The sequence below is a fragment of the Saccostrea cucullata genome, unplaced genomic scaffold (assembly GCF_032062105.1).
Source record: "Saccostrea cucullata isolate Sc308-1 unplaced genomic scaffold, CSIRO_AGI_Scuc_v1 ctg4, whole genome shotgun sequence".
Taxonomy (NCBI): Eukaryota; Metazoa; Mollusca; class Bivalvia; order Ostreida; family Ostreidae; genus Saccostrea; species Saccostrea cuccullata.
Window position 1 is genome coordinate 401,026 of NW_026920828.1, and position 27,788 is coordinate 428,813.

General features: G+C 37.3%; 1 protein-coding gene across 1 annotated transcript; it reads left to right on the forward strand.

Moving 5' to 3' along the window:
- Nucleotides 1-325: 325 nt before the first annotated feature.
- On the forward strand, nucleotides 326-27,661 carry LOC134258401 (echinoderm microtubule-associated protein-like 6). Its single transcript, XM_062740936.1, has 36 exons — nucleotides 326-598; nucleotides 1,668-1,827; nucleotides 2,081-2,179; nucleotides 2,321-2,575; nucleotides 2,870-3,005; nucleotides 3,640-3,841; nucleotides 4,096-4,233; nucleotides 4,491-4,747; nucleotides 5,497-5,709; nucleotides 5,874-6,032; nucleotides 6,246-6,462; nucleotides 7,811-7,997; nucleotides 9,441-9,546; nucleotides 9,930-10,023; nucleotides 10,360-10,460; nucleotides 10,635-10,837; nucleotides 11,122-11,361; nucleotides 13,464-13,665; nucleotides 14,036-14,128; nucleotides 14,465-14,596; nucleotides 14,871-15,136; nucleotides 15,405-15,606; nucleotides 15,828-15,948; nucleotides 16,139-16,235; nucleotides 16,618-16,747; nucleotides 17,371-17,643; nucleotides 17,780-18,000; nucleotides 18,225-18,382; nucleotides 19,444-19,561; nucleotides 23,055-23,243; nucleotides 23,457-23,626; nucleotides 23,920-24,082; nucleotides 24,374-24,477; nucleotides 24,730-24,883; nucleotides 26,082-26,182; nucleotides 26,496-27,661. Exons 1-36 carry the CDS (start codon nucleotides 402-404, stop codon nucleotides 26,518-26,520), a joined length of 5,883 nt encoding a protein of 1,960 aa, XP_062596920.1. The 5' UTR covers nucleotides 326-401; the 3' UTR covers nucleotides 26,521-27,661.
- The last annotated feature ends 127 nt before the right edge of the window (nucleotides 27,662-27,788 follow it).

Genomic DNA, 27,788 nt, shown 5'->3' on the forward strand with positions numbered 1-27,788 from the left:
TTTTCATATCGGTAAAGGACAAATTATTTATTTCCACTTCATCAAGGACAGATTTAAAAAAAAATACCAAAAAATATAATAAAATAAAAGACACCAAAGTGCAAAATTAATTGGGGGGTGGGGTGTAATAGCACTAGTCAGGGACAGCTTATTTATTTTCTTGTCCATCCAGGACAAATCATTTATTTCTAACATATTCTAGAACAGATTATTTTTTTTATTTTTTCCAACAATACTTAAAAGTTGTCGGACTCAATATCCCAAAGGGGAGATTCCATATAAGATCCGATTGGTTTTTAAAAGTCACATGGGGGGAATTCCTTGTCGAGCGCGGCTGGTGGAAATGTCGATTCTTGTTGGTGCATGATTTGGCAGTAAAGTATTTTGAGCATCATTGCAGAATGGCGACCAAAACTGCACCCAAGAGTCAGCTAAGACTGGAATGGGTGTATGGTTATCGGGGACACCAGTGTCGTAATAACCTATTTTACACTGCCAGCAAAGAAGTGACCTATTTTGTGGCCGGTGTGGGAATTGTTTACAACCCAAGGGAACATAAACAACGATTCTTTTTAGGACACGATGACGATATATTATGGTTAGCATTCTGTATTTAAATATTTTCGAAGCAATTTTATTTGCCGCGATCTGATTTCAGTGCATTAATTTTATAGCCATAGTTGGTTGTTAGGTTGGATGCTATCAACTAATTCGAATTTTCTCTGTTTGAAAAATAGCTGGCTCTTAATAGCTAACTATAGGCCTAGTATATCCCACACCCATACCCCACCCACCCAGCTCTAAATGCTCTCATGATGCAATTACATTTTGCAGTACAAATCTAATGAAGAAGTAGTCCTAAATATCTGACGTTTTCCAGTCATGTTTTTTAAATTTGATTTTATTTTTATTAATCCGATTCCTCTGACTCTAACCCCCGCTTTTATTATGACTTGTCTCCCCCGCACAAGTCATAATATAAAAGCGGGGATTAGAGTCAAAGGAATCTCGGATTATATTTTTATGTGCCGGGAAAACATCAGAACTGGCGCCATTACAAAAACTGGAAATTATGCCCTCTCTAACTGGAGTTGATTTTCGATATTTTGGATCCGAACTAAATGCCAAAATCAAAATATATCAGTAGCTCAATGCTTCTAGTACTAACACATTAACATCGATGAAAAGAAAATGTCTCGCAACATTGCGCTACAGAACTTGCAAGACTTTAGAATGCAAAAAATGAAGACAAATTTGGACAATATGATGAAATGTGTTCATCATATTCATTATTGTATATTTTATAAATGAACCAGAATGTTCTGCAAAATTCTTAAAGTGACATTTTCATACAGATCTGTCAAGTGCTTGTCCAACGACACTAATTATATTTAGGTGCACCTGCTTTTGGAGAGGTTTTTGCATTCTTAGATGGGACAATAATTCATTGATTAAATCTAATGTATTTTGTATGCCTTTACTTGCCTATAATTAGTATATGAAATATTTTGTAACACAGAGATATTATTAAGTGTTTGTTAACCTGTTGTGGGATAATACAATTTCAATGCTCTGAATTTGTATCAAGAGTGCAAAATTATTGTTCGGTTATGGTTTTTTAACTCCAAATGTGTACTGTTTTTGATTCTTTAATTTATATATTATAGCCTGGCCCTTCACCCAGATAAGACCATGGTTGCCACTGGGCAGACAGGAAAGAATCCGTTTATTTGTGTATGGGACACAGCTACCATGGAAACAGTTTCCATTCTACGTGATGGACATCAAAATGGCATTGCAGCGGTAGCATTTGACAAAGATGGAGGGGTAAAGATAGGAATTATACTTCTTTTGGTCCCATCCATGATATGACCAAATACAGACATAACCCGGCCTACTTGGCTTTTAACTGGAAAATTATTAGACTAGAATCATAAAAACTGAGCAGATATTAACATCATATTAAAAGTTGTATGTGTTGCATCCTACACCAGGGGCACCTTCTACCTTTAAGTAAGATGATTTTTTTAATATGGTAAATATGGATATGACAGATATTGACCTTCTGTTTATGTTTCAGCATGTAGTGTCTGTAGGATTGGACCAGCACTCTACCATTAATGTGTGGGACTGGAGGAAAGGCAAGATTCTGGCCACGGTGCGGGGACACTCGGATAGGGTGAGTCAACCGCGAACAAAACCATCATAAGAAGTAATCAGAAAGTGTGGTAAAAATGTACTGTAGCCCAGACTGATCAATTTGTTTTATAACTGTACACATTAAGTTCATGTGAATTGATTGCATTAACTTTTTTTAAAGATCTTTGATGTCCAGTTTAACCCATATGCAGCAAACAGTATAGTAAGTTGTGGTGTCAAACACATCAAGTTCTGGTCTCTCTGTGGTAATGCTCTGACCCCTAAGAAAGGTGTGTTTGGGAAGGTAGGGGAGATCCAGACCATCCTCTGCCTGGCGTTTGGTCCAGACGACACGACGTACTCTGGAACGTTGGCTGGAGATGTCTACATCTGGAGAGGAAGTCACTTAGACCGAGTCATTCCGGCAGCTCACCAGGTTAGTTCCTGTGTGGGGAAAGGAGTTAGATAAGTCTGATGATTGATTTATTTGTGCAGGAGTTTTATCAGTCTTTATGCAATAATTATTATTCTCTGTTTCTATAAAATAAAAAAGGAGATGCTCTTGCGCCAAAGCTAATTTGTTAGTATATTTTATTACTTCAGAATGGAAAATAAGGAATGACGTTATAGACTGATGTTAGGATTTGTAAAGGGTATATCATGTCATTGATAATGAATGCTTTAGAAAGTGAGTTTAAACCTATTAATTCTCTATTCTGATGGTTGACAGGGTGCAATATTTACTATGGACATGTCAGAGGATGGGTACAGTACTGGAGGTAAGGATGGGGTGGTGAAACTGTGGGACCCAGACTTTAAACCAGTTACCAGCATCAACCTGGCCAACTCACCAGCTGGATATAAAGGTTAGTCATCCATAAAATGTATTGATCTGTGAGTTATCCATTGGTCACTCATGTATAGTAAAACTCGGTTATAGTGAAGTCTAAGGGACCTGTGAATTTAATTTGCTATATCCGTAATTCATTATATTAGTATAATGAATTCGTATTAGTTTATATGGCGAATTCGTAATAAGCGCGTTTTCCTTTAAGTGTTACTACCAAATATGTTTGGGAAGCAATTATTACAAAACATACCTTGGCTTACTAAGGTTTTCATTATGAATTGAATTTCATTTGCAAATTTTTACTAAAAATAAAGTCGGTTTAATATATCTAATTTTGAGATTTTTGAAAATTTGTTATAAAAGATGTGAATTTCATTATTTTAAACCTTTGCGGGACAAAAAATTGGTTCGCTATATCCATAAATTCGCTATATCAGAGTTTGTTAGAACCATAAAAATTTACAAAGAATTGTTAAGAATTTTGCCGGGGACAAAGAAAAACTTCGCTATATCCGTGAATTCGCTATATCCGTGTTCATACTAAACAAGTTTTACTGTACTAGTTTTAAGAGGTCATCATGTGCAATTCTATCTAGACATGTAAATTTGTGAAATTACCCTGAGGATTTCAATACTCCCTGGTTTTTCAGGATTAACTGTGCGGAGCGTTTGCTGGCGAGGGGATCGGGTGCTAATTGGGACACAGGACAGCCAGATATTTGAGGTGATGGTCCGAGACAGAGACAAGCCACACTGCTTAGTGGACGGCCATGCAGAGGGAGAGTTATGGGCCTTGGCAGTCCATCCTAAGAAACCTATTTTTGCCACAGGAAGTGATGACCAGACTTTAAGGTATTGTGGATGCCATAGTCAAATGTTCTTTTACTTTGATTTTAACTTTTTTTGTTGAGGGAGGATACTTGTGTACATTTTTGTACATAGAATTCAAATCTATCATGAGATATTAGAACTAGATGATTACAATTAACAGTCAGATTGATTACACTTCTGTTGCATAATATATATTTTGTGTATTTATATGTATGTATCGAAACATAATACAGGCTTTTTTATCTCACATTGCTGAAATGTTTCTATTTCTTCAGGCTGTGGAACATGAACAATTTTGAGATCCTCTCCAAGATGTCTGTGGACCAGAAGATCCGGAGCTGTGCCTTTGATGCGGACGGAAGCCATATTGCTTTGGGTCTCACTGACGGCTCATTCATGGTGTTAAAATCCAGGTCTGTTTACTTGAAATACTTGATTTTGAAATGTTCAGCAATGTACATGGATATAGGAGAGGTTTTTTTCATATTTTGCATCAAAACATTTGTGCATTTTTTGATAAAGGAATAAATGAAAACATAAAATTGCATTTTAAAGTACTGGGAAGAGAGTCAAATATTTTATTTTTCAAAAGAGAGTTATCGGACAATATTATGTGAGTAGTGGTGTATATATTGTGTAATTTCCTCACAAGTTAATGTGATTTATACAGAGATTTATCTGAGGTCGTCCACCTGAAGGATAGGAAGGAGGTCATACACGAGATGAAGTTTTCGCCGTGTGGTAAATACCTGGCCGTCGCTTCTAATGACAACTTTGTGGACATCTACTCAACAGAACAGCGGTATAAACTCCTGGGAACATGTCGTGGCAGCTCAAGTTTCATCACTCATATAGACTGGTCTACAGACAGCCAGTACCTACAGACAAACAGCGGGGCCGCAGAGAGACTCTTCTACAAAATGCCAGGTCAGTTTTTCTCTTTCATTCATAACTTAGATAAATACTCCTTCAGAACAGGTAACAAGAATTAGAAAATTAAACCTGCATGCTGTATGTAATACTCCTTAAATATTTTCCTTCATTCATCATTTGTTTGGCCTTCATCATGTTGTGTAGTCAACCATATTTGCCACAAAAAATCCTCTGATGAAGGGAATTTGTTGAAATAAAGGGCTACATTCTATTTAATAATTTACGTAATTAAGAAAGAACGGAAATTTTTTGGCATCTTTTAAAAATCCATTGGGCCAAAAATGATCAAACTTTTGCAAAAGCATGGAATCAAATTTATTTATTTAGGTCGCACATGATTCTAAGGAAGAGGATAGGGCCACAACGAGAAATCAAAGGTTAGATAGGAACAACTATGAAAAATCTTTAAAAATCTTCTGAAGAAGAACAGCTGAGTCATAATTATTCATATTCCTAGGAGCACCCTCAGGAATTCAATATATAGGAAAAAATCCCTGAAAGTCCTCTCAAGAACAGCAAAGCCATGATCATTAATATTTATATGGAAGCATTCCCAGATAGTGTAGATTCAATTTTGCTTAAACCATGACACCCCAACTTCTTCCCCCTTTTGGGTAAGTTGGGGCCACATTGTTAATGGCCAATCAAATGTTGTGGCCCATGGGCCTCTAGTTTAAAATTATTTTTGCAATTAGGTATATTCAGTTTTAAAACATTGCATATCCCAATTTTTATCTCCATAGCTGGAAAACAAGTGACGAACAAAGAGGAGATCTCCAGTATACATTGGTGCACATTTACTGGTGTCTTAGGGAACGAGGTCAACGGGATCTGGGAGAAATACACCGATACTAACGACGTCAATGCTGTGGACGCTTATTTCCAAGGGGAGGTGCTGGTCACCGGGGATGATTTTGGACTTGTTAAGCTGTTTAAATTTCCATGTTTGAAAAAAGGTGAAAAAGGATTTATTTCCAACAGAATTTAAAACACTGCAATTTAAAAGAAAGGAAATAAGCTGTATAACTCATTAAAAATAGTAAATTTTATGAATGCATGGTATATTTTAAAGGAAAATGAAGGGACTCAGATATGTATACAAGTTGTCTTTACTGTCTAGGTGCAAAGTTTAGGAAGTATGTGGGACACTCAGCTCATGTGACCAATGTGCGATTTTCTCATGACAAGACGAGGGTCATTTCTACTGGGGGTGCCGATCATGCCATGTTCCAGTGGAAGTTTTTATTGGATGGAAGTAATGAACCCGACCCTCAGTCAGGTTTGTATACAGAGTGTCATGTAATAGCTAAATTGGTGAAGACAGAACAAAACTAAAAAAAGAGAGGAAAAAACAATTTATAAGTGAAAAACCTAAACATTTACAGGATGTTATCTGTAGGTAGTAATCTCTTGCGGTTTACGGATGTTGACAGGTTTTGATGTAAATCTATATATTAGGTAGTGATCTTTCATGGTTTACGGATTTTGACAGGTTTTGTGGACTCTAACAGTGAGGAGAGCGACTCCGATTTATCAGACGTTGCTGACATGGACTCCGATTTGGAAGCAGAGAAACAAGTCGTGTATTCTAGGGCCATCTATAAAGAGGATGCCGCAAAAATCCGAAAAATGATAAAGGACGAGCTGCCAGCAGGACAGAAGCGTAAACGGGGACCAACTGCAGGACTGAAACTGCAGTTTATTCATGGGTAAGGGAGATAAGTTTTGAATATATATCTTTATGAAACAATTTATTGAATGGGAAAAATAACTCTAATTTTTGTTTGCAGTTTAGATCTAGTACCAGCAACAAAAATTTTAATTACTGTCATTATGCATATACAGTGGTGCCTCATTTATCTGGATGCTTTGGTTCCCAGGCAAATTGTCCGGATAAGTGAAGTGTCCGGATATCTGAATTCTATTGATTTCACTTCCAGGTATACTGTATTTGTATTGTAACTCTTATATATAAAGAAAGATAAATGCTATCATATAGAAATAATAATTTATTTTTTTTAAAAACTATATCTTTAGTACACATCAGCACTACTTTTACACTTTTTTCAAATATAATAAATATTTTTATAGCTAAAAACTAAATGCAGACTCGCGCTCTCTTTGTCGGTGGTTTAGACATGGTTGTAGCTGGAGAGCAGAATGACAAACATTGGATATAACGCTGCTTATATGGGCAGATTTTTCATTACCCAGCTTAGTTTTTACTTTCTACTTCCTATAAATTGATGAACATAGCCAAGTGAATTCTCTCATTTGCAGCTTTGATTACCGGTACACCCAAGCGAGCTGTCAGTATCGAGTCTAATTTTAATTTGAACACTCATCCACGCTAAATCTGACATATTAAAAATTCACGCAGTAATCATCCCAAGCGAAATCATTGATTGTCTAAAATTATTCAAATTTGATTGAATGTTTTAGTTTTTTTTTTCGATGATAACTGCCACCAATCTACAGATGAAAATTACAATACCGATTGTGTGTGCACATGTGTAGACTATGAGATTATGAAACTATGTCGTCCCGTCTATAAATAGAAAAATATTTAAAACCAGCTCTGTACTAAAATTATAAATATTTCGCAGATAACAAATAACTGAATAGAAAATTGTTTTCTGTTACCAACACAGTTAATTGTTTATTTTCATTTGTGTATCGATCTCTCTTATATTATGACCATAGGTCACAGGTGATCGTCTTGTAAAAACAATCAATCCGGCCAGTGTTTTGATAACAATTATCACTCAGTTCAGGCGTGAATGTTGACAAGAATGGAAGTACAAATTAAAATTTACTGTCCGGATAAATGAACCAATTTATAACGTAAAAATACATTTTGTAGTAAAAAAGAGCCGTCCGGATACGGAACGCGGAATTCCGGATAAATGAGTCAAAATTACGTTGAAAAAATCTGTTCCCGAGAAAAATTGTCCGGAAGGTGAAGCGTCCGGATATCTGAAGGTCCACTGTAATTGAACTATCATCGTATTTTACTTCTGAAACAGTTTTACACTAACAAATTTTAAAAATATTTAGGTACAGGGGTTATGACTGCCGCAACAATTTGTTCTACACCCAGAATGGTGAAGTGGTATACCATGTGGCGGCCGCTGGTATTGTGTATAACAGAGAGAAACACACCCAGAAGTTCTACACGGAGCATACGGACGACATCTTATGTCTGTGTATACACCCGATCAAGGACCTGGTGGCTACAGGACAGGTGTGTAGCAGGGTGTCCTCAGAGAGTTACAGGGGAAGGGATAGGTGTGTAGCAGGGTGTCCTCAGAGAGTTACAGGGGAAGGGATAGGTGTGTAGCAGGGTGTCCTCAGAGAGTTACAGGGGAAGGGATAGGTGTGTAGCAGGGTGTCCTCAGGGGAGAGGGGGGAGGGGAAGCTACAGGACAGGTGTGTAGCAGGGTGTCCTTAGAGAGTTACAGGGGAAGGGATAGGTGTGTAGCAGGGTGTCCTCAGGGGAGAGGGGGGAGGGGGAGCTACAGGACAGGTGTGTAGCAGGGTGTCCTTAGAGAGTTACAGGGCAAGGAATAGGTGTGTAGCAGGGTGTCCTCAGAGAGTTACAGGGGAAGGAATAGATGTGTAGCAGGGTGTCCTCAGAGAGTTAGGGGGGGAAGGGATAGGTGTGTAGCAGGGTGTCCTTAGAGAGTTACAGGGGAAGGGATAGGTGTGTAGCAGGGTATCCTTAGAGAGTTACAGGGGAAGGAATAGGTGTGTAGCAGGGTGTCCTCAGAGAGTTACAGGGGAAGGGATAGGTGTGTAGCAGGGTGTCCTCAGGGGAGAGGGGGGAGGGGGAGCTACAGGACAGGTGTGTAGCAGGGTGTCCTTAGGGGAGAGGGGGGAGGGGGAGCTACAGGACAGGTGTGTAGCAGGGTGTCCTACAGGACAGGTGTGAGAGGGTGGGAGGGGGGGGAGCTACAGGACAGGTGTGTAGCAGGGTGTTGTCAGGGTATCTCAGGGGAGGGGAAGCTACAGGACAGGTGTGTAGCAGGGTGTCCTCAGGGAATCACAGGGGAGGGGGAGCTACAAGACAGGTGTGTACTGGGTGTCCTCAGAGAGTTACAGGGGAAGGGACAGGTGTGTACAGGGTGTTCTCAGGGGAGAGGGGGGAGGTAGCGACAGGACAGGTGTGTAGTAGGGTGTTCTCAGGAGAGAGGGGGGAGGTAGCTACAGGACAGGTGTGTACAGGGTGTTCTCAGGGGAGAGGGGGGAGGTAGCAGGGGAGAGGGGGGAGGTAGCTGCAGGACAGGTGTGTACAGGGTGTTCTCAGGGGAGAGGGGGGAGGTAGCTACAGGTCAGGTGTGTACAGGGTGTTCTCAGGGGAGAGGGGGGAGGTAGCTACAGGTCAGGTGTGTATGGGGTGTCCTCAGGGGAGAGGGGGGAGGTAGCGACAGGACAGGTGTGTACAGGGTGTTCTCAGGGGAGAGAGGGGGAGGGTAGCTACAGGACAGGTGTGTAGCAGGGTGTTCTCAGGGTATCTCATTGGAGGGGAAGCTACAGGACAGATGTGTAGCAGGGTGTTGTCAGGGTATCTCAGGGGAGGGGAAGCTACAGGACAGGTGTGTAGCAGGGTGTTCTCAGGGGATCTCAGGGAAGAGGGAGAACTGAAACTTCTTAGTCCTTAAAACTAAATGAATGTTCTTAAATTTAGGTTGGTCGGGACCCTGCTGTTCACGTTTGGGACGCGGAAACTCTGAAGACAGCCTCCATACTGAAAGGACAGCACCAGAGAGGAGTCTGTGCTGTAGATTTTTCAGGTATACTGTAACAAAAAGTGTATTACACAGGTCTCATCTTATCTCAGGTACATTGTAACATAGTAATGTATTCCGCAGGCTTCATCTTATCTCAGGTACATTGTAACAAAGTAGTGTATTCCGCAGGCTTCATCTTATCTCAGGTACATTGTAACATAGTAATGTATTCCGCAGGCTTCATCTTATCTCAGGTACATTGTAACATAGTAATGTATTCTGCAGGCTTCATCTTATCTAAGGTATACTAACAAAAAATGTATTCCGCAGGCTTCATCTTATCTCAGGTACATTGTAACAAAAAATGTATTCTGCAGGCTTCATCTTAATACAGTGTTGTAAAGCAGAATCTGTTATGTGTAATTTTGGTTCATGATATTTATTAGGTGATGGTAAAAAGTTAGCCTCTGTTGGATTGGATGATAATCATTGTATCGTTGTCTGGGATTGGAGAAAAGGAGAAAAGTTAGCTACCACCAGGTATACCTCACTACCCAGTATACTTCACATTATAAATGCATATCATGTTCCCATTTAATTGATTTTTTAATTACATCCATGTACTTCCATTTGAAATACTGCATTAATTTCCTCTTACTGAAAGTACAATTTTTACATGATCCAAATTAATCTTTCATACAAAATGATGTATTCTTCACAAGAAGGGACAAAATTCAGACTATATCTTATAAATGTAGTGATTTAATGACCTTACTAGTTTATTATTAACAATATTCTCATATTGTGTGTAGTGAGTATGTATTTGATTATATTGTAGAATCTAAAGATGTGTTTGATTTACAATTTATTTTGCAGAGGTCATAAAGATAAGATATTTGTCATCAAGTGGAATCCATTTGAAGCCAACAAGTTGATAACAGTAGGAGTTAAACACATCAAATTCTGGTCGCAAGCAGGCAAGTATTTCACCAAACGAGTGTCAGTATCACTCTGACAGGGAATGTAAAAACAAACCTGTAAGTGTCGTTTTTCCTTCTGTAGGTGGTGGATTCACGTCCATGCAAGGTACCTTCGGTAATGTGTTTAAGTCCAGTGACACAAACTTTTAATGCTGTTTTTTCCTTCTGTAGGTGGTGGCTTCACGTCCACACGTGGTACCTTTGGTAACGTGTCTAAGTCCTGTGACATGCTCTGTGTGGCGTTTGGGAAGGCAGCGGATATTAGTTTTTCTGGAGGAAGTGATGGCAATGTTTTTATCTGGAAAGACTCGACCCTCCAGAAGTCAGTCAAAGCTCATGAAGGGCCTCTGTTTGCCATGCACTCACTAGACAAGGTCAGGGATTGTTTCCTTTGGTTTCAAATTCACAAAACTTGTCATTGGTGATGAATTAGATATTTTAGACGGAAAAATGCCTTTTAAACATGAAAAAAAATTTAATTGAGCTTTAAATCAAAGATGACATTAAGGACATTTTTACAAGATAAATCAGCACTTATTTAAGATTACATTAAAGAACACTCTGATTTCTTATTACACAAGCAATAACTGGTGTACTTTAAGTGTGAATAAAATAATTATAAAAAGCATTAAGTAAACTCTGATTTTATTTTCTCTAGGGTTTTGTGACGGGGGGTAAAGATGGCATGATTGGTTTGTGGGATGACCAGTTTGAGCGATGCTTGAAACAGTACTACATCAAAAAATCAGGAATTGAGCAGTCTTCTAGAGGCATGCTGATGACAGAATTACCAGCTGTGCGGGCCATTGTTCTGGGTCACGGAAAAATCCTGGTGGGGACCAAGAATGGGGAGGTTCTGGAGGTGGACAAGGGAGGACCCATGACAATCCTGGCACAGGTACCAAAGGGGGTATCATTGGGGAGGTCTTGGTGGACCCATGACTAGGGGCGGGGATTATCAAGGGGGGAGGTCTTAGTGGACCCTTGACAATTCTGGCACAGGTTCTAGAGGGAATTATCAGAGTGGGGGAAGGTCTCCATTATGTTTATGCTGCAGAATTTACTTGTAATAAGATAAACAATTCAGCTTATGTGATAGCAGTTACATGTAGTTCGTATTGATTGTATGTGTAAACAAGAGGTAAATATTCTTGGAATATGCTCAACTTATCTTTTTAGCTCACCTGAGCCGAAGACTCAAGTGAGATTTTCTGATCACATTTTGTCCGTCGTCCATCCGTCTGTCCGTCCGTCTGTCCGTCTGTCTGTCTGTCCGTCTGTAAACTTTTCACATTTTCGACTTCTTCTCAAGAACCACTGGGCCAATTTTGACCAATCTTGGTACAAAGCATTCTTGGGTGAAGGGGAATCTAAATTGTTAAAATGAAGGGACATATCCCCTCGCAAGGGGAGATAATCAAGAAAAGACAAAAATAGGGTTGGGTCATTAAAAAATCTTCTTCTTAAGAACCACTGGGCCACTAAAGCTGAAACTTATGTGGAAGCATCCTGGGGTAGTGTAGATTTTAAATTGTTCAAATCATGACCCCCGGGGGAAGGGCGGGGCCACAATGGGGAATCAAATTTTTATATAGAAAGATATAGGAAAAATCTTTGAAAATCTTCTTCTCAAGAACCACTGGGCCAGAAAAGCTGAAACTTATGTGGAAGCATCCTGGTATAGTGTAGATTCTAAATTGTTCACATCGTGACCCCCGGGGGAAGGGCGGGGCCACAATGGGGAATCCAAGTTTTACATAGAAATATATAGGAAAAATCTTTGAAAATCTTCTTCTCAAGAACCACTGGGCCAGAAAAGCTGAAACTTATGTGGAAGCATCCTGGTATAATGTAGATTCTAAATTGTTCAAATCATGACCCCCGGGGGAAGGGCGGGGCCACAATGGGGAATCAAAGTTTTATATAGAAATATATAGGAAAAATCTTTGAAAATCTTCTTTTCAAGAACACTGGGCCAGAAAAGCTGAAGCTTATGTGGAAGCATCCTGGTATAATGTAGATTCTAAATTGTTCGAATCATGACCCCCGGGGGAAGGGCGGGGCCACAATGGGGAATCAAAGTTTTATATAGAAATATAAAGGAAAAATCTTTGAAAATCTTCTTCTCAAGAACCACTGGGCCAGAAAAGCTGAAGCTTATGTGGAAGCATCCTGGTATAGTGTAGATTCTAAATTGTTCAAATCATGACCCCCGGGGGAAGGGCGGGGCCACAATGGGGTATCAAAGTTTTACATAGAAAGATATAGGAAAAATCTTTGAAAATCTTCTTCTCAAGAACCACTGGGCCAGTAAAGCTGAAACTTATGTGGAAGCATCCTGGTATAATGTAGATTCTAAATTGTTAAATTAATGACCCCAGGGGGAAGGGCGGGGCCACAATGGGGAATCAAATTTTTATATAGAAATATATAGGAAAAATCTTTGAAAATCTTCTTCTCAAGAACCACTGGGCCAGAAAAAGTGAAGCTTATGTGGAAGCATTCTTGGGTAGTGTTAATTCTAAATTGTAGGAATCATGACCCCCGGGGGAAGGGTGGGGCCATTATAGGGAATCAAAGTTTTACATAGAAATATATAGGAAAAATCTTTGAAAATCTTCTTCTCAGGAACCACTGGGCTAAAAAAGCTGAAACATATGTGCCCATGGAAAGTTCATGGGGTAGTGTAGATTTCAAAATGTCTAAATTATGATCAGTGGGGTAGGGTGGGGATGCATTATGTATAACAAGGGGGAAATCTGGTAAAGAACAGAATGGTCAAAGCTTCTCAGGTGAGCGATGTGGCCCATGGGCCTCTTGTTTATTTTACATAATAGTTTTTGCATTTGTATGTTGATATTTGAATAATATAATCAGTCTAAAAAGTTGCCATGCACACTGACCCCAATTTCATTGTTGATTGATTTGTCAAAACAGCAGCTGCACCCCCACCCCCCAATTTACTTTACCAGATGAGATGTTCATTCATGTGTTTTATAGGGCCATATGCAAGGAGAGCTCTGGGGGTTAGGGATGCACCCCACACAGCAGATTTGTGCCACTGTGAGTGATGATAAGACTTTGAGGGTGTGGGATATTGGATCTGATCACAGGTTGATTAACTACAAAATCCTCAAACAGGCTGCGAGAAGTGTGGCTTTCTCATCAGATGGGAAATTTCTGGCTGTTGGACAGAAAGATGGTATGGTGTTTCTTTAATGTGAGGTAGTATTGTAGCATTTCGATTAAGTATTGTGTAGAGAATCAAAAATATGCTCCATGTTGAGGGACATCCCAGAAGAACATTTGTAGTTAAAGCATACCGGCCCGGTATATGAGATATTCAATATTTGCATCAAAATTTTTTCAAAATAGTAGATTCTAAAGTAGCAGGAAACAAATATTTGTAATTGGGATGTTATTTGGTAAAAGAGCTGATATTTTCACAGATTTTTATTTATGTTGTTTTACCAGTGTTGTTGATAGATGATATGACTTGTTACAGGGAGTTTTGGTTTATTTGATTATTTTGTATGGCCAGTATTGTTGTAAGATGATACATTTTGTTACAGGGAGTTTTATGGTGGTCAATATAGACAACATGGAGGAAGTCATCTCCTTCCATCACAGGAAAGAAGAAATCTCCGATATCAAATTCTCCCCAGGTAAACAGGAAAATATTCACATTGTAAGAAATCTCCGACATCAAATTCTCCCCAGGTAAACAGGAAAATATTCACATTGTAAGAAACCTCCGATATCAAATTCTCCCCAGGTAAACAGGAAAATATTCACATTGTAAGAAATCTCCGATATCAAATTCTCCCCAGGTAAACCGGAAAATATTCACGTGTGCAGAATTTCTCCTATCAGTAATTGTAAGAAAATAATTCGTGGTAGATTATTTACTGTTTTTTTTTCTTAAAACATGAGTACATGTAAATGAAATACATTGAGAACCATAGATGTAGTATACACTGACTAAAACTGATGAATTTCAGAGGAGGGAAAGTACCTGGCTGTGGCCTCCCATGACAACTTTGTAGACATCTACAATGTCCTGAGTAAGAAGAGGGTGGGGACATGTAAGGCAGCCTCCAGTTATATCACACACGTGGACTGGGACAAAGCAGGTAATTAAGTAAGAAGAGGGTGGTGACATTACAGTTTCATTTACATGTAATCACCCTGGTTAATGGCTAGATGGGTAATGGACAAGAGACACTCTGTTGTTATTCTTCTTAAGATGTGTTTGCATTATTTTGACTTACAAGTGGAGAATAAGTTAAGAGATATTTCTCTTAAAAATATAAAGATGACAAAGGCCTTAAAAATTAATGCAGTGCATTGTTTAATTTTGTTTATTTTTGCGTCATTGAAAATAATTCTGAGGCACTTATGTTACAGGGCGATTACTAATGGTTAACACCGGGGCTAAGGAACAGCTGTTCTACGAGGCCCCGCGTGGGAGAAGAGTGACTCTCAGTAACTCGGAGATAGAGAAAATCGACTGGGCTTCATGGACTTGTGTTCTAGGGAAGACCTGCGAGGGGATCTGGCCTCCTAAAAGTGACATTACTGACGTGAATGCCACATCTCTCTCAAAGGACAAACAGTTACTGGCTACCGGCGATGACTTTGGATTTGTCAAGCTCTTCCAGTATCCAGTTAAGGTGGGCTGGTCTTAAGATTACAATAGGTGTATGTTCTAATCAAAATTTAAGGTGTTGCTTAAAGATGTGTGTGCACAACAAGTTTTTGTGAAGAATCATAAAAGTCAGGCATGACATCTTATTTATGATGTACTCTATGGTAATATTTCATGCTGTGTCACATTTTCTTGTTATTCTAATAAAATGTTGTCATGAAATGAAACAGTATATTACTTGCCATGAATTCAGATAATATTCATGTTTGTGAATATATTTTCAATAATTTCAGGGAAAGTTTGCCAAACACAAGCGCTATGTAGGTCACTCTGCCCATGTGACCAATGTGCGGTGGTCGTCAGATGACAAGCTGCTGGTGTCTACAGGTGGGGCTGACACCGCGGTAATGGTGTGGCAGTGTACGTCCGCGGCGGACAGGAACACCACATGTGGTGAGAGTGACGACTCTGACACAGACTCTGAGGAGGAGGGAGGTAAAGCTCGGACAGATAGCAGAACACTCTCATATTTGTTCTGTTAAAATAAAGTGTAGAGCAATGTACATGTACTAGTAAAAATGTTTTATCTATGTTTGTACTGTGCATACTTTCATAATTGGTATGTGTTCAGATAATCAGGCAATGTTGAAATTGAATACTTTTTTGAAGTCTCTCTTTAGTTTGTTTGATTTTTCTTTCTTATTATCACTAATCAGGTTATGACAGTGATGTTGAACGAGAGAAAAATATGGATTACAACACGAAGATATATGTCAACCCAATCCGAGAGAAAGAGGGCACTAAACCTCATCTTCAAGAGCACACAGAGGTGGAGAAGTAAGGATTTTTAATCAGTATATGTAAAATAATGAAAAAACATTATGACTATTGGTAAGACTGAAAGTCCTTGGAAGAGAAAGAAGTGCTCTTGTAAGTCACAACACAATGGGGACTCCAAAATACACTAAACAGCATGTGTTATCATTAGAGTTGTTGAGATTTCAGTCTTTGATCATTATTTTTTCAGACCCAGTGTCAGTAGAAATGCACCTGTTCCACCCAAAGTCCAGAGAGCAGAGATTCCCAGCTCTGGTTCTAAACGCAAGAAAAGAACACCAGTCAATGTAAGATAGGAGAATATAATACACCCCCACTACCCCCACTCCCCTACACACAGTACTATCCAATATTTTAATGTAACAATGAATATTTTTTGCCTTCTGTCAGTTTCACCCTTGCACTCTTGCAAACAATTTTTTCCCACTTAAAATTCATCCGGACACAGTTGTGTTAAAATGATAATCCTGTTTGAATTTGCCTCATTTAAAATTTTACCTTCTTGCAGGCAAAAATAAAATGATGATGAAAATATCCCTACATGCCGTATTTTCATTCCAACATAATTTTTTTACCTATCAGTGTACATGTAAAAGATACTTTACAAAATTAATTGTTTGTCAGTAGTTAGATACTCTTTACAAGTTCATCCCTTTTATTCCCACACAGGACTTACAGTTGGAATACGTCCATGGATACAGAGGGTTTGACTCCAGGAATAACCTCCACTACATCAATGATGGGGCAGACATTGTCTTCCATGCAGCAGGAGCAGGCATTGTCCAGAATCTGTCTACAGGTGAAATCAATCTTTTATATTATATTCTCACAAAGACTTGAAACTTGATTTCACGTCAAGTTTAGAATATGTGTACATTACGTGTACATTACTTTTAAAAAAATATAACTGACTTGTAAGCAGACCAACTTATCTGCAGGTACAGCAGAACTCGGTTATAACGAAGTCGCTTGGACCCCTTGGAATTACTTCATTATATCCGTACTTCATTATATTCCTATAAGAAATATAGCTGGGGATCCAAGATGACTTCGCTATATCCATGAATTTGCAATATCTGTGTTCGTATTAAACAAGTTTTACTGTATAAATGGTACTTATCAAACTTGATGTAAAAGTATTTCAAAGAAAATTGATTACTGTAAATGTATTATATTTAGCGTGTACGATATTTGGCGGAAATTGAGTTTTGAACAAGTTAGCGTAGATTTGATTTAGCGCATTTCTTATCGTTCTTATTTACGTATATAAGTACAAAATATTTAGCGTTGTACTTGAATTAGCGGAAGTGTCTTTCCGCCAAAAGCGCTAAACAGCCAAATGTGCTACGTTTACAGTATAACCAAACTAACGAAAGATACTTAGTGAAAAGCTGCAAGCTGAAATATCCTCTTCCATTTTAGGACATCAAAGTTTCTACTTGGAACACACGGATGACATCATATGTTTAGCAGCTAATCAAAATAACAAGTTTAAGAACATTGTGGCCTCTGGTCAGATAGGAAACCCTCCCTCCATTCACATTTGGGATGCTGCCACCAAGGAGACAAAGTCAATACTAAGGGGAGGCCACTCTAGAGGGGTGTGTTCAGTGGACTTCTCCTGTACTGGGAAGTACATTGTGTCTGTAGATTTGGCAGATGATCACCAGATAGCTGTTTGGAGATGGCAGGAAGGTAAACTTTCCATTACTTAGAAACCATATGAATTCCCTTCTGACAAGTTGTTTGAAAAGTTAGGTTGTGCTCTCATATAATATAAACCCAGCATTGTTAAAATTACTTTATTGAATAAAACGTCTGATATTTCTAGGTGTAAAAGTTGCAAGTGCCCCAGGACACAACCAGCGGATTTTCCGGGCTGAATTCCGGCCTGATTCAGACAGTCAGTTTGTGTCTGTTGGGGTGAAACATGTGAAGTTTTGGACGGTAGCTGGCAGCGAGCTGCTGGGTAAGCGTGGTATTCTAACGGACGCCGGGTCGGGAACTCAGATAAAGACTCTACAGACCATGCTATCTGTGGCATTTGGAGCTGTATGTATATGCAATAAAATTTTTTTGATAGAAACATAAAGAATTTATTTTTACTCTTTAAGAATGAATCAAACTTGTCCAGACCTGTTATGACAACTACAGATTTTAGTCTTTCTAGAAAGTGACCTCCAGTAATCTTCATCATATTGAATTCTTCACATCTCACTACACTTTTCTTAAAGTGCAGGTAGTCTTGCTGAAAAGATGACTGTTTTGTTTTGTAGAACAATGTGACCTTCACTGGGGCAATGAATGGAGATGTTTATGTGTGGAAGGATGTGACTTTGACCCGGATAGTTCCTAAGGCCCATAATGGACCTGTATTTACCATGTTTACTACACTTAGAGACGGCTTTATAGTCACAGGAGGAAAGGAGGGATCGTATGTATTGATAGATTGATCTACAAACCTTTCTGTTGAAAGAACAGATATATACATTAAAACCTCATAAAAGTCAATCAACGGCACCAAGGATGATAATATTGATTACGTACTGTAAATTATTGACGAGTTGAAAAATTGATGATCTTTTGTTTACAAAATTTTATGAGTGTTAATTTTGACGAAATATTGAATCAAGTACAGTATCTTTGAATTTACAAAGTAAAAAATGAATTTCAGAGTTAGAGTTAGACCATCTACAGTGTGTAAGATTGTACATACCCTATGAGTGTGTAAGACTTGATAACATAAATTACCCTTTTGTATTTTGATTTTCAATATTCATGTTATTAGCTTGAGGTGACAAATTTGGTCAAGCACGGCGTGATAATTACGCTAAGTTACGCATGCAAGTATTTGATACATTAGTTTAGATTCAATGGTTTTTAAAAAGTGTGATTATATATCACTATGTTTTCATAACTAATTACAAAGGATATTAACTCTTTACAACTTGCTGATCTGTGACGCAACATGCACTTAATGTTCGCGTCATAGAAATATGACGTTACCATTTCCCCGCAAGCACTTTATAGCAACGTACAAGTTTCTCTAAATTTTAGCGTAAATAATATCATGACGTAGTATTTTAATATGAAAATAACTTTTCTCATTTTATGATGTTTAAGCAAGTATAAAAAAAGAAGGAATTTAGCAATTAAATGAAGATTAAATGAACTTTTTAAAGTGCGTGAAAATGCATGGTTGCGGGGAAACGGTATATGCGTGATTTTGCGTTAGAAATAGGAAATGGTATATGCGTCAAAATGCGTGACCGCGGGGAAGGGGGTTAACAGTAACTTTCATCTAGTTTTAATAGGGGAAAGCCGAGTAAATTAAGCGGAAAAGTTGTACAATGGTCAATGTTTGTTGTGTCGCTATATGTACGATTTGAAGATTGACGAGTGTAAATTTTGACGAGAAAAGAAAAATTGTCAATATAGTCAAAATTAGCACATCGTCAAAATTTCCACGTTTACAGTATTGTATTGTGGTTACAGAAGTAAAGATAATGGCCCGGTAAAGCTGTGGGACCAGGAAATGTTGAGACGTAGAGCATTCCCCCTCACTGAGACAGGAAACAAGATAGATGTGGTTAAATCAGTCTGTAGAATCAAGGTGAGATTAATATGAGATATAGGACATTCTCACTGAGACAGGAAACAAGATAGATGTGGTTAAATCAGTCTGTAGGATCAAGGTGAGATTTTGTCTGAGACTTACTACATTTTTAGGTCACCTGAGTAACTCAGGTGACCTATTGCTATCTGTTTTCGTCCGTCGTCGTGCATCGTCCGTCGTGTGTTAACATTTGAACATTTTCATCTTCTCCTCTGAAACCACTGAACCAATTTCAACCAATTTGTGAATTTTATGGCCCCAGGGTCAGGGGTTCTGGTGTTAGGGCAAGGCTGTATTGATCATATAGTGAAAATGCATTAATTCTTTGAAAATCTTCTTCTCTGCTCCTGGCTATAATAATAAACTAATTAAGTACATAGTTGTTTTGAGAAAGAGTGCCACTTCCAAAATTGTGAATTTCATGGCAGGGGTTCTGGTGTTAGGGGGGGGGGGGCTCTATCAATTATATAGTGAAAATGCATTTATTCTTTGAAAATCTTCTTCTCTGCCTCTGGGTATTAAATAAACTAACTAAGCACATAGTTTTGATGAGCAAGAATGCCACTTTCAAAGTTGTGAATTTTATGGCCCCAGGGTCAGGAGTTGTGGTGTTGGGTGGGGCTCTATTGATCATATAGTGAAAATGCATTAATTCTTTGAAATTTTCTTCTCTACTCCTGGGTATTAAATAAACTAACTAAGTGCATAGTTATGATGAGAAAGAGTGCTTCTTCCAAAATTGTGAATTTCATGGCCCCATGATCGGGGTTCCGGTGTTAAGCTTTGAAAATCTTCTTCTCTGCTTCTGGGTATTAAATAAACAAACTAAGCCAATAGTTATGATGAGCAAGAGTGTCTCTTCCAAAATTGTTTATTTAATGGCCCCAGCGTTAGGGGTTCTGGTGTTAGGGTGGGGCTCTATTGACTATATAGTGAAAATGCATTAATTATTCTTTGAAAATCTTCTTCTTTGCTTCTGGGTGTTAAATAAAGTAACAAAGTACATAGTTATGATGAGCAAGAGTGCCACTTCCAAAATTGTGAATTTTATGGCCCCAGGGACAGGGGCTTTGGTGTTAGGGCAGGGCTCTATTGATTATATAGTGAAAATGCATTAACTCTTTGAAAATCTTTTCCTTTGCTCCTGGGTATTATGCCAATGATCCAAGTATATATATTTATGATGAAGAAAGGTGCATCTAGCAAAATGGTTATTAGGGCCCCGCAAGGATTTGCGGGTGCCCTATAGTAATCACTCTGTCTGTCTGTCCGTCTGTCTGTCCGTCTGTCATTCTTCCGTCCACAAATTTTCTGTTTTTTCCTAATAACTTTTTTTATTGTAGTCCAATTAAGTTCAAATTTGGTATGGTAGTTCAGTAGGCAAAAAGACATATTTTGATGCTAAGTTTGTTTCTCTATGTCCTCTGGTTTGGAGCTGGGGTGGTGGGGTAGATTCCTTAACTTAACATAAAAATGAATTGGCAAAGAGAGATAACTTCTGAAAATGTTCCCATTGTAAACTGAATACTGGCAATGAATGAGTCCCTTGGGATTAATTAGCTTTCCTCCTGAAGAAAATCCAAAGCATTGTCTTTATCTGTCACATTGAAATTAATTACCACCTCTGTCTGCAAATGAAGTTTGTTTTGATGTTAAGTCCATTTGGCATGCTATGAACACTCTGAAATGTTGATTGAAGTATGGATGTTTTTACTTTATTTTTGTTGAAATACCCTGCACAATGAGTTCTAATTTCATTAAATTCTAAAAACAAGAAATAGATTAAAGAAGACATATTTTTTTATTTTTATTTATTTATTTTATTTTATTTTATTTTATTTTTATTTTTATTTTTTTTTGCTTCATGAAAATTCAAGAATATTAATTTTTAGGGCAGTAGGATAAAAACTTCATTCTATCATTACTGAAAAAGTTCTTATTATAAATTAAGAAGAAGATGATGAGAGAGAAGTACAATTAATCCCTTGGGATTAATTATCTAGTCTGCTGCAGAAAATTTAGAAGGCTTATCTTTATCTTTCTCTTTAAGATTAATGAAAACCTTTGTCTGCAACTGCTGTTTGTTTTGAAGTTAAGGTCAAGCCTTCATGATATGTATTTGCATTCATTGAAGGCTGGCATTTTATATAACACAAGCTTCATTATTGTTTAGATATACATTCAGTGTTGAATTGTTCTTTACTGCCTTATGTAAAATAAATAGAAGGATATTATTTACAGGTTTTTAGATATTCAGGAATTATCTTGAAATTTTAAGAATACAGTTGCTGTTTCTTATTCGTCATATATTTTTTAATCATTCCATAAGCTGCACCCTTATAATTCTACCCCATGGCGGGGCCCTTGCTGATTGGTCAGTTTTCTAGTTTTTTATGCCCCCTGGGTCGGGGGGGGGGGGGTACATAGTCTGAAAATAAATTAATGCTTTGAAATTTGCTCTTTAGTTTTAATCAACCATTTTATGATAAAATTTGCAAACTTTTGAAATATGTGGCCCCTGGGTCAATGGTTCCTTTGGGGTGAGGTGCACAACTGGTTATAAAGTGGAAGTGCATTTTCTCTTTGTTACTCTGATCTACTTCTGGGTATTAAGTAAATAGAGTAAGCATGATAAGTTTATAATTATGATGATAAGCAATGGTGCCTCTTTCAAAACTGTGAATTGTGAATTGTGAATTTCATGGCCTTTGGTTTAAAACATGAACCAATTTAAATTGTTTGAAAGTTGTTACACGATACTCAGGTGACCTATAAGGCCAGTGGGCCTCTTGTTTAATATACAATTATGGACTGTTTAGAAGGGAGACATCACCAATTATCAGGTCTGATAAGGTTTTTGACAAACCTACTTAGACCTGATGATTGGTGATGTCTCCCTTCTAAACAGTCCATAATGGATTTAATCATTTATTATCCTGAAGAATCTAAATTATCAATTAGATAGTGTAGAAAATAGTTATCAAACGTCTTGTGTTCTCCTACTCTGCTCTGATTCCATACATTTAAAATATGTCAACAGACAACTTCGATGTTCTCGTTAGAATTTATCGTTTACCGATCCTGCATATATTTAGCAATCAATGTACATGTATAATTATGAATAAGAGTTATCTTGCTTAAGCCCTTGTATTTTCATTCAAAGAGCGACAACACAGTTGTTACCCTGCATGCTCACTTGCGCCATTTCATTATCATCTGAAGGGTGACAACTGGAAGGGTGACAACAGTTGTCACCCTGTGCATGAGCGAGACATCATGAATTGTCCCACCTCAAGTGACATGCTCTAAACCAATCAGATTGACTGTATAATTCAGAAGGATAATAATAGATTTTGTCTTACTTTGTATCATGTGTGACTTAGCATATTATCTAATTCAGAATATTCGTTCATATCATGACTTACTTAAATATAGAGAATTAAGACTAAATATTTGAGTCCTCCATATTAAAGCTAATGTTTTGTTGCAGGGTAAGATTTTGGTCGGGACAAAGGACAACACGATCCTAGAGATCACAGAGAAGAATGCAGCGGTCCAGGTCCTGGTAGCAGGTCACGGGGAGGGGGAGGTGTGGGGACTCGACGCTCACCCCGTCCTCTCCAGATTTGTCACCGCCAGCTTTGACGGCTCTGTACGAGTGTGGGACCTGACAAATAAGGTTAGGCTTACTAGAATTCCTTATATTAGAAAAAACATATAGAAACATGTAACTGAAGCATCTGCAGAGAATGAGATAAAAAGAGATTATTTTGAATTTCAGTAGTACATGTATGTTTGTTTTTTACCTCTTAGACTTTTTGTGTTACATGCTAGGTATATATACTAAACATTTGAAGACATGAGATAAACCCAGTGTATTTGATAATTTCAGTCCTTGGTTGGGAAGTTGTCGGTGAGTGCTGCTCGCTCAGTTGCCTTCAGTATGGATGGAGAGTTAATTGCTGTGGGTTGTAAGAATGGGGAATTCCTTGTCTTCTCGGCCAATGAATTAAAGTTACTGGGAAAGAGACGAGATCGCTCAGGGGCCATAAATGACATCAGGTAGGTCATGCTACAAATGTAATCAATTGCTTGGGGTTATCCTTGTTATATTTTTTTACAAGTAATCTGTCTGAAAACTTGTTGGGTTTTTTTCAAGCATAAACCTTTCATGAAACATATACACAACTATTGTGGTGAAAGAAAATTTTACGAGTTAATTAAAGTTATAAAGCACAAGCCTTGGCAATGCTCATATTTTCTTACCATTAAAAATGTGCTCTTTAATTTTTTTTAAGGAAGGGTTTTTGGGGGGTTACTCTACAATGAGTTACATGTAATTTTTGTATGTATAGATTCAGTCCAGATAAGAAGCACCTGGCCGTTGGGTCGGAGGAGAACTGTGTGGATTTTTACGACCTGACCTCGGGGCCTGCCCTCAATAGGAGTGGCTACTGTAAGGGGATTCCGAGCTTTGTTATCCAGATGGACTTCTCAGCCGACAGCAAGTACATCAGGGTCAGTCTGTCTGTCTGTGGACGGCAAAAACGCTCATTTTATTACCAATTTCAAATAAAATTACAACTATAATTTACAGCTGATTGAACATGTTACACAATTTGCATCTTAGTAAAAATATTCCTGACTCTCAATAAAATATTTCTCTTGACAAACGTAAAGTTTTACAGTAACTCAATTGTGAAAACTCTTCTTAGTGTGGTTTGTCCTTCTAATTTAATGTTAAAAATAAAAGTAATTTAAGGTAATCTCCATTGAACATACACTGTAGTGTTAATTTCTATTCTGTAGGTAAGCACGGGAGCTTATATACACCAGGTGTTTGAGGTTCCCAGCGGGAAAATCATAGAAGACCAGAAAATCATAGATAGCATCACATGGGCTTCGTGGACAAGGTATATATACTTGTCAATAGCTGCAGAACTGTAACTCTCTGGTGTAGAATGTAGAATAGCAAATTAAGTATCCAAAAACAAATGTATTTCTTAATAATCTTAATTCTTATTAGCATCCAGATGAGGGAAGATATGAAAATATATAGATGTATAATTAAAATGTTTAAAAATAGAGATATAAAAGCTTTCCAATAATTTTGAGTTGTGTATTTTATAAGACATTCAATCCTTACATTTGTACCTGTTTGACAGTGTTCTGGGGAAGGAGGTGGTGGGAATCTGGCCCAAGGACTCCAGTAATGCCGACGTGAACTGTGCTCACCTCTCACATCTGGGAACAGCCCTGGCCACGGGTGACGACTTTGGTTATGTCAAATTGTTCAACTTCCCTTGTTCAGAAAAAAATGTAAGTCGGTTGATAAATACACCTAGTGACAAATACCATTATAACTGTTCTTAGTTTAATTAATTTCACACTTATCTATATCTGCGTTCAAGAAATATAAAACAGACTCAGCTCAAAATTAAGCTTGTTCCTTTTTATCAGTGGGTGAGCTTTTTGCTATCTGTCATTGCTCATTGTTACATGTTTTGACCCATGCCTTTGCTTGCCTTCTCTAGGCCTTGGTAAGTTTGCGTTGGAGTAAGTATGATTGATTGTACTCCTGCCTTTATTAGGGCTTCATCACCAGACACTGATCAGGCATACCCTTGTAGATCCATGTAGCAAAGTATAGAGCTAGTATATGTACACAATCAACAGTGAACCATAATGATATCTTGCAAAAATAAAAAGACTGTCCTAGTAGTGGTTGAAAATAGGAATTAATTTAAACATGGTGAAATTTTAAATCTGTGAACTTAATGATAAACCCACGATCAAACTGATGCTTTCTGTATTGATGTTGAATTTAAAAATGGTTCCTCTGCATGAATAATAATATTATATACCACAATAGAGGCTACAGTGTTATATCTAACGTGCAGATTAATAAAGCGTGACATGAACGTCTGACAATAAATACAGAGGTGACTGATGGAGTGGAGGTTTATAAGAACTGTTATGTTTGTTTATGGGGATTTTTTTAATGGGGATTTTTTAATTTTTTTGCATTAACATAAAATTCTGTCTACTAATTTGTTTTTACTTGTGTGTTAATGAAAGATTCAAGAATGAAATTGCATTGACAAGGGAGAAAAATTAGATGTTCACATTTGGCACAAGGCATTTTATAACCTGAGGGTGATGTGTGAAATATAAATACAGTCGAATTTAGGTATCTTGAACTCTGACATCTCGAATACCAAGGAATATGTCGAAGTGATTTTGAAGTCCTAACTACTTATTCTTTAAGTATTTTTCCCTTGATATCTAGAATGCTTGGAAATTTCTAGGGTTCTCAGCCCCATCATGTTAGCCATAACAAGGTTTGACTGTAGTTATATTTTTATCACAAGCGTGTTAATATTTGAACATTTTTTATCATCAAATTTAAAGATAAGATTGGTTCCATTGTTTTTTGTATAGTAACAATATGCTTTGAACTGTTTGTGTAAAACAGGATTTGGTTTTATAGATAATTTGGATTCTTCTTTTTTTGTAGGCACCTCATAAATCGTATGTGGGACACTCAGCCCATGTAACTAATGTCCGCTTCTCATTTGACGACAAATACTTAATAAGTACTGGAGGAGATGATTGCAGGTTTGTTATTTCTATAATTAGAATCTCTTGGGAGACTCTTACATTCGAACTATTATTACTTTCATTTTCACCTTTTTACAATTGATTTTTAGATACTTAAAATATATACTATACAATGTACATATATAACATTTGTTCCCAAGACCAACTTCAAGATATTATTTGGTATGGTAGTGACACAAAAAAATTTTATAAAGAAAATCACAAAATAATTTTAGATGCTAAATACCAAGGGGTATTTTGTGTAGTAAGATGTTATTTCTTGTTCATTATATGGCTGTACAGAGATGTATTTGTGTTGGTTACGTTTCAGTGTCTTTGTATGGCGTTGTCTCTGAGCATAAAGACTACAAAAGACAGCCTGTGTCCGTTCTCCTGGAAGAACTCATCTAAGAAATAACCAAGGACTAGAAGTACATGTAGATACAACTGAAAAACACTGTTAATTATACATGTAGATTAATAACTCTAAATATTACTTTACTTAGATAGTGTCCCAATCTTAAAAATTTTACTTATACTGGTCACATATTTGACCATTAGGCAGCATGAAGTATGAGTGGTTGTGTATTCCTGGAATTTGTGGAGAAGTGTGAGTCAGTATACTCATCAAGAGAGCTTGTAGAAGTACCTTATTATAATCTTCCATGTATTAATTGTCTAATGTATACATATCTAAACATACAGTCAAACTTCCCTCGAAGTCAATGGGCTGAGAAGAAAACTTGAGATATCCAAGGATTTGAGACATTGAGGTTCAAAAACATATAGAAATGGTGATTGGGACATGTAACTCCTCTTGACATATCTATGATATTGGAGGTATCAGTGAAAGAGATACCAAAGTTTAACTGTAGCTGTATTATTATCTAACTGTAGTTGAGAGAGGATGGTTTTTTTTATTTATGTTTAAAAGATATGTTTGTATTCTATGTTAACTCATATGTATATCTTCAGGAAAATGAAATATTTTTATGTCTCCGTCCACTTAGAAGATTTGCCTTCAGGCTTCAGTCTTATTTTGTACTTTTATTTTTTATATACATTACAGTTTTACATAAGTTATGTAACTTCTAGATCTGGATATTTGAAAAATTTCAAAATTGACTATAAATCTTTTATGGTTTTTGATACTTTAGTCACATCAGAATGTGATATTAAAATGTCACAATTTATTGTATCAATGTAAAGATCTGAAGAAATTTTAATCTTATAAATCAAATTGTGATTCCTTTATGGTCTGCTACACATTATAGTGATCAATAAGAGGTTGTTTACAGAAAGAAACCATAACATATACAAAATTTATTAACTTTACCACTCCATATTTTGTGCAGATATACATGTTTTTGTTAACTTATAAGCAACTTTTGTTCAAACTGTGATAGCATGATTTTGAGATTTATGTATAGCTTCAGCAAACTTTTGTTTCTTTGTTTTATAAAGTATATATTTATAAAGATGTAATTACTTTACTATAGGTGCAAGTATGTATGTAGTTGCATAAATTTTACTAGTATAAATGATTTGTTTTTTTTAAACAAGAGGCAATGATATTCACAGTTTTGAAAGAGGCACCATTGCTCATCGTAACTTAACACTTGCT

Bases quoted from the DNA above. Each gene is read 5' to 3' on its own strand.
- LOC134258401 (XM_062740936.1), top strand. From the start codon at position 402: ATGGCGACCAAAACTGCACCCAAGAGTCAGCTAAGACTGGAATGGGTG. The intron at 6,463-7,810 runs GTAAGGGAGATA...AAAAATATTTAG, and splicing joins AAACTGCAGTTTATTCATGG to GTACAGGGGTTATGACTGCC. The intron at 23,244-23,456 runs GTTAGGCTTACT...TGATAATTTCAG, and splicing joins TGTGGGACCTGACAAATAAG to TCCTTGGTTGGGAAGTTGTC.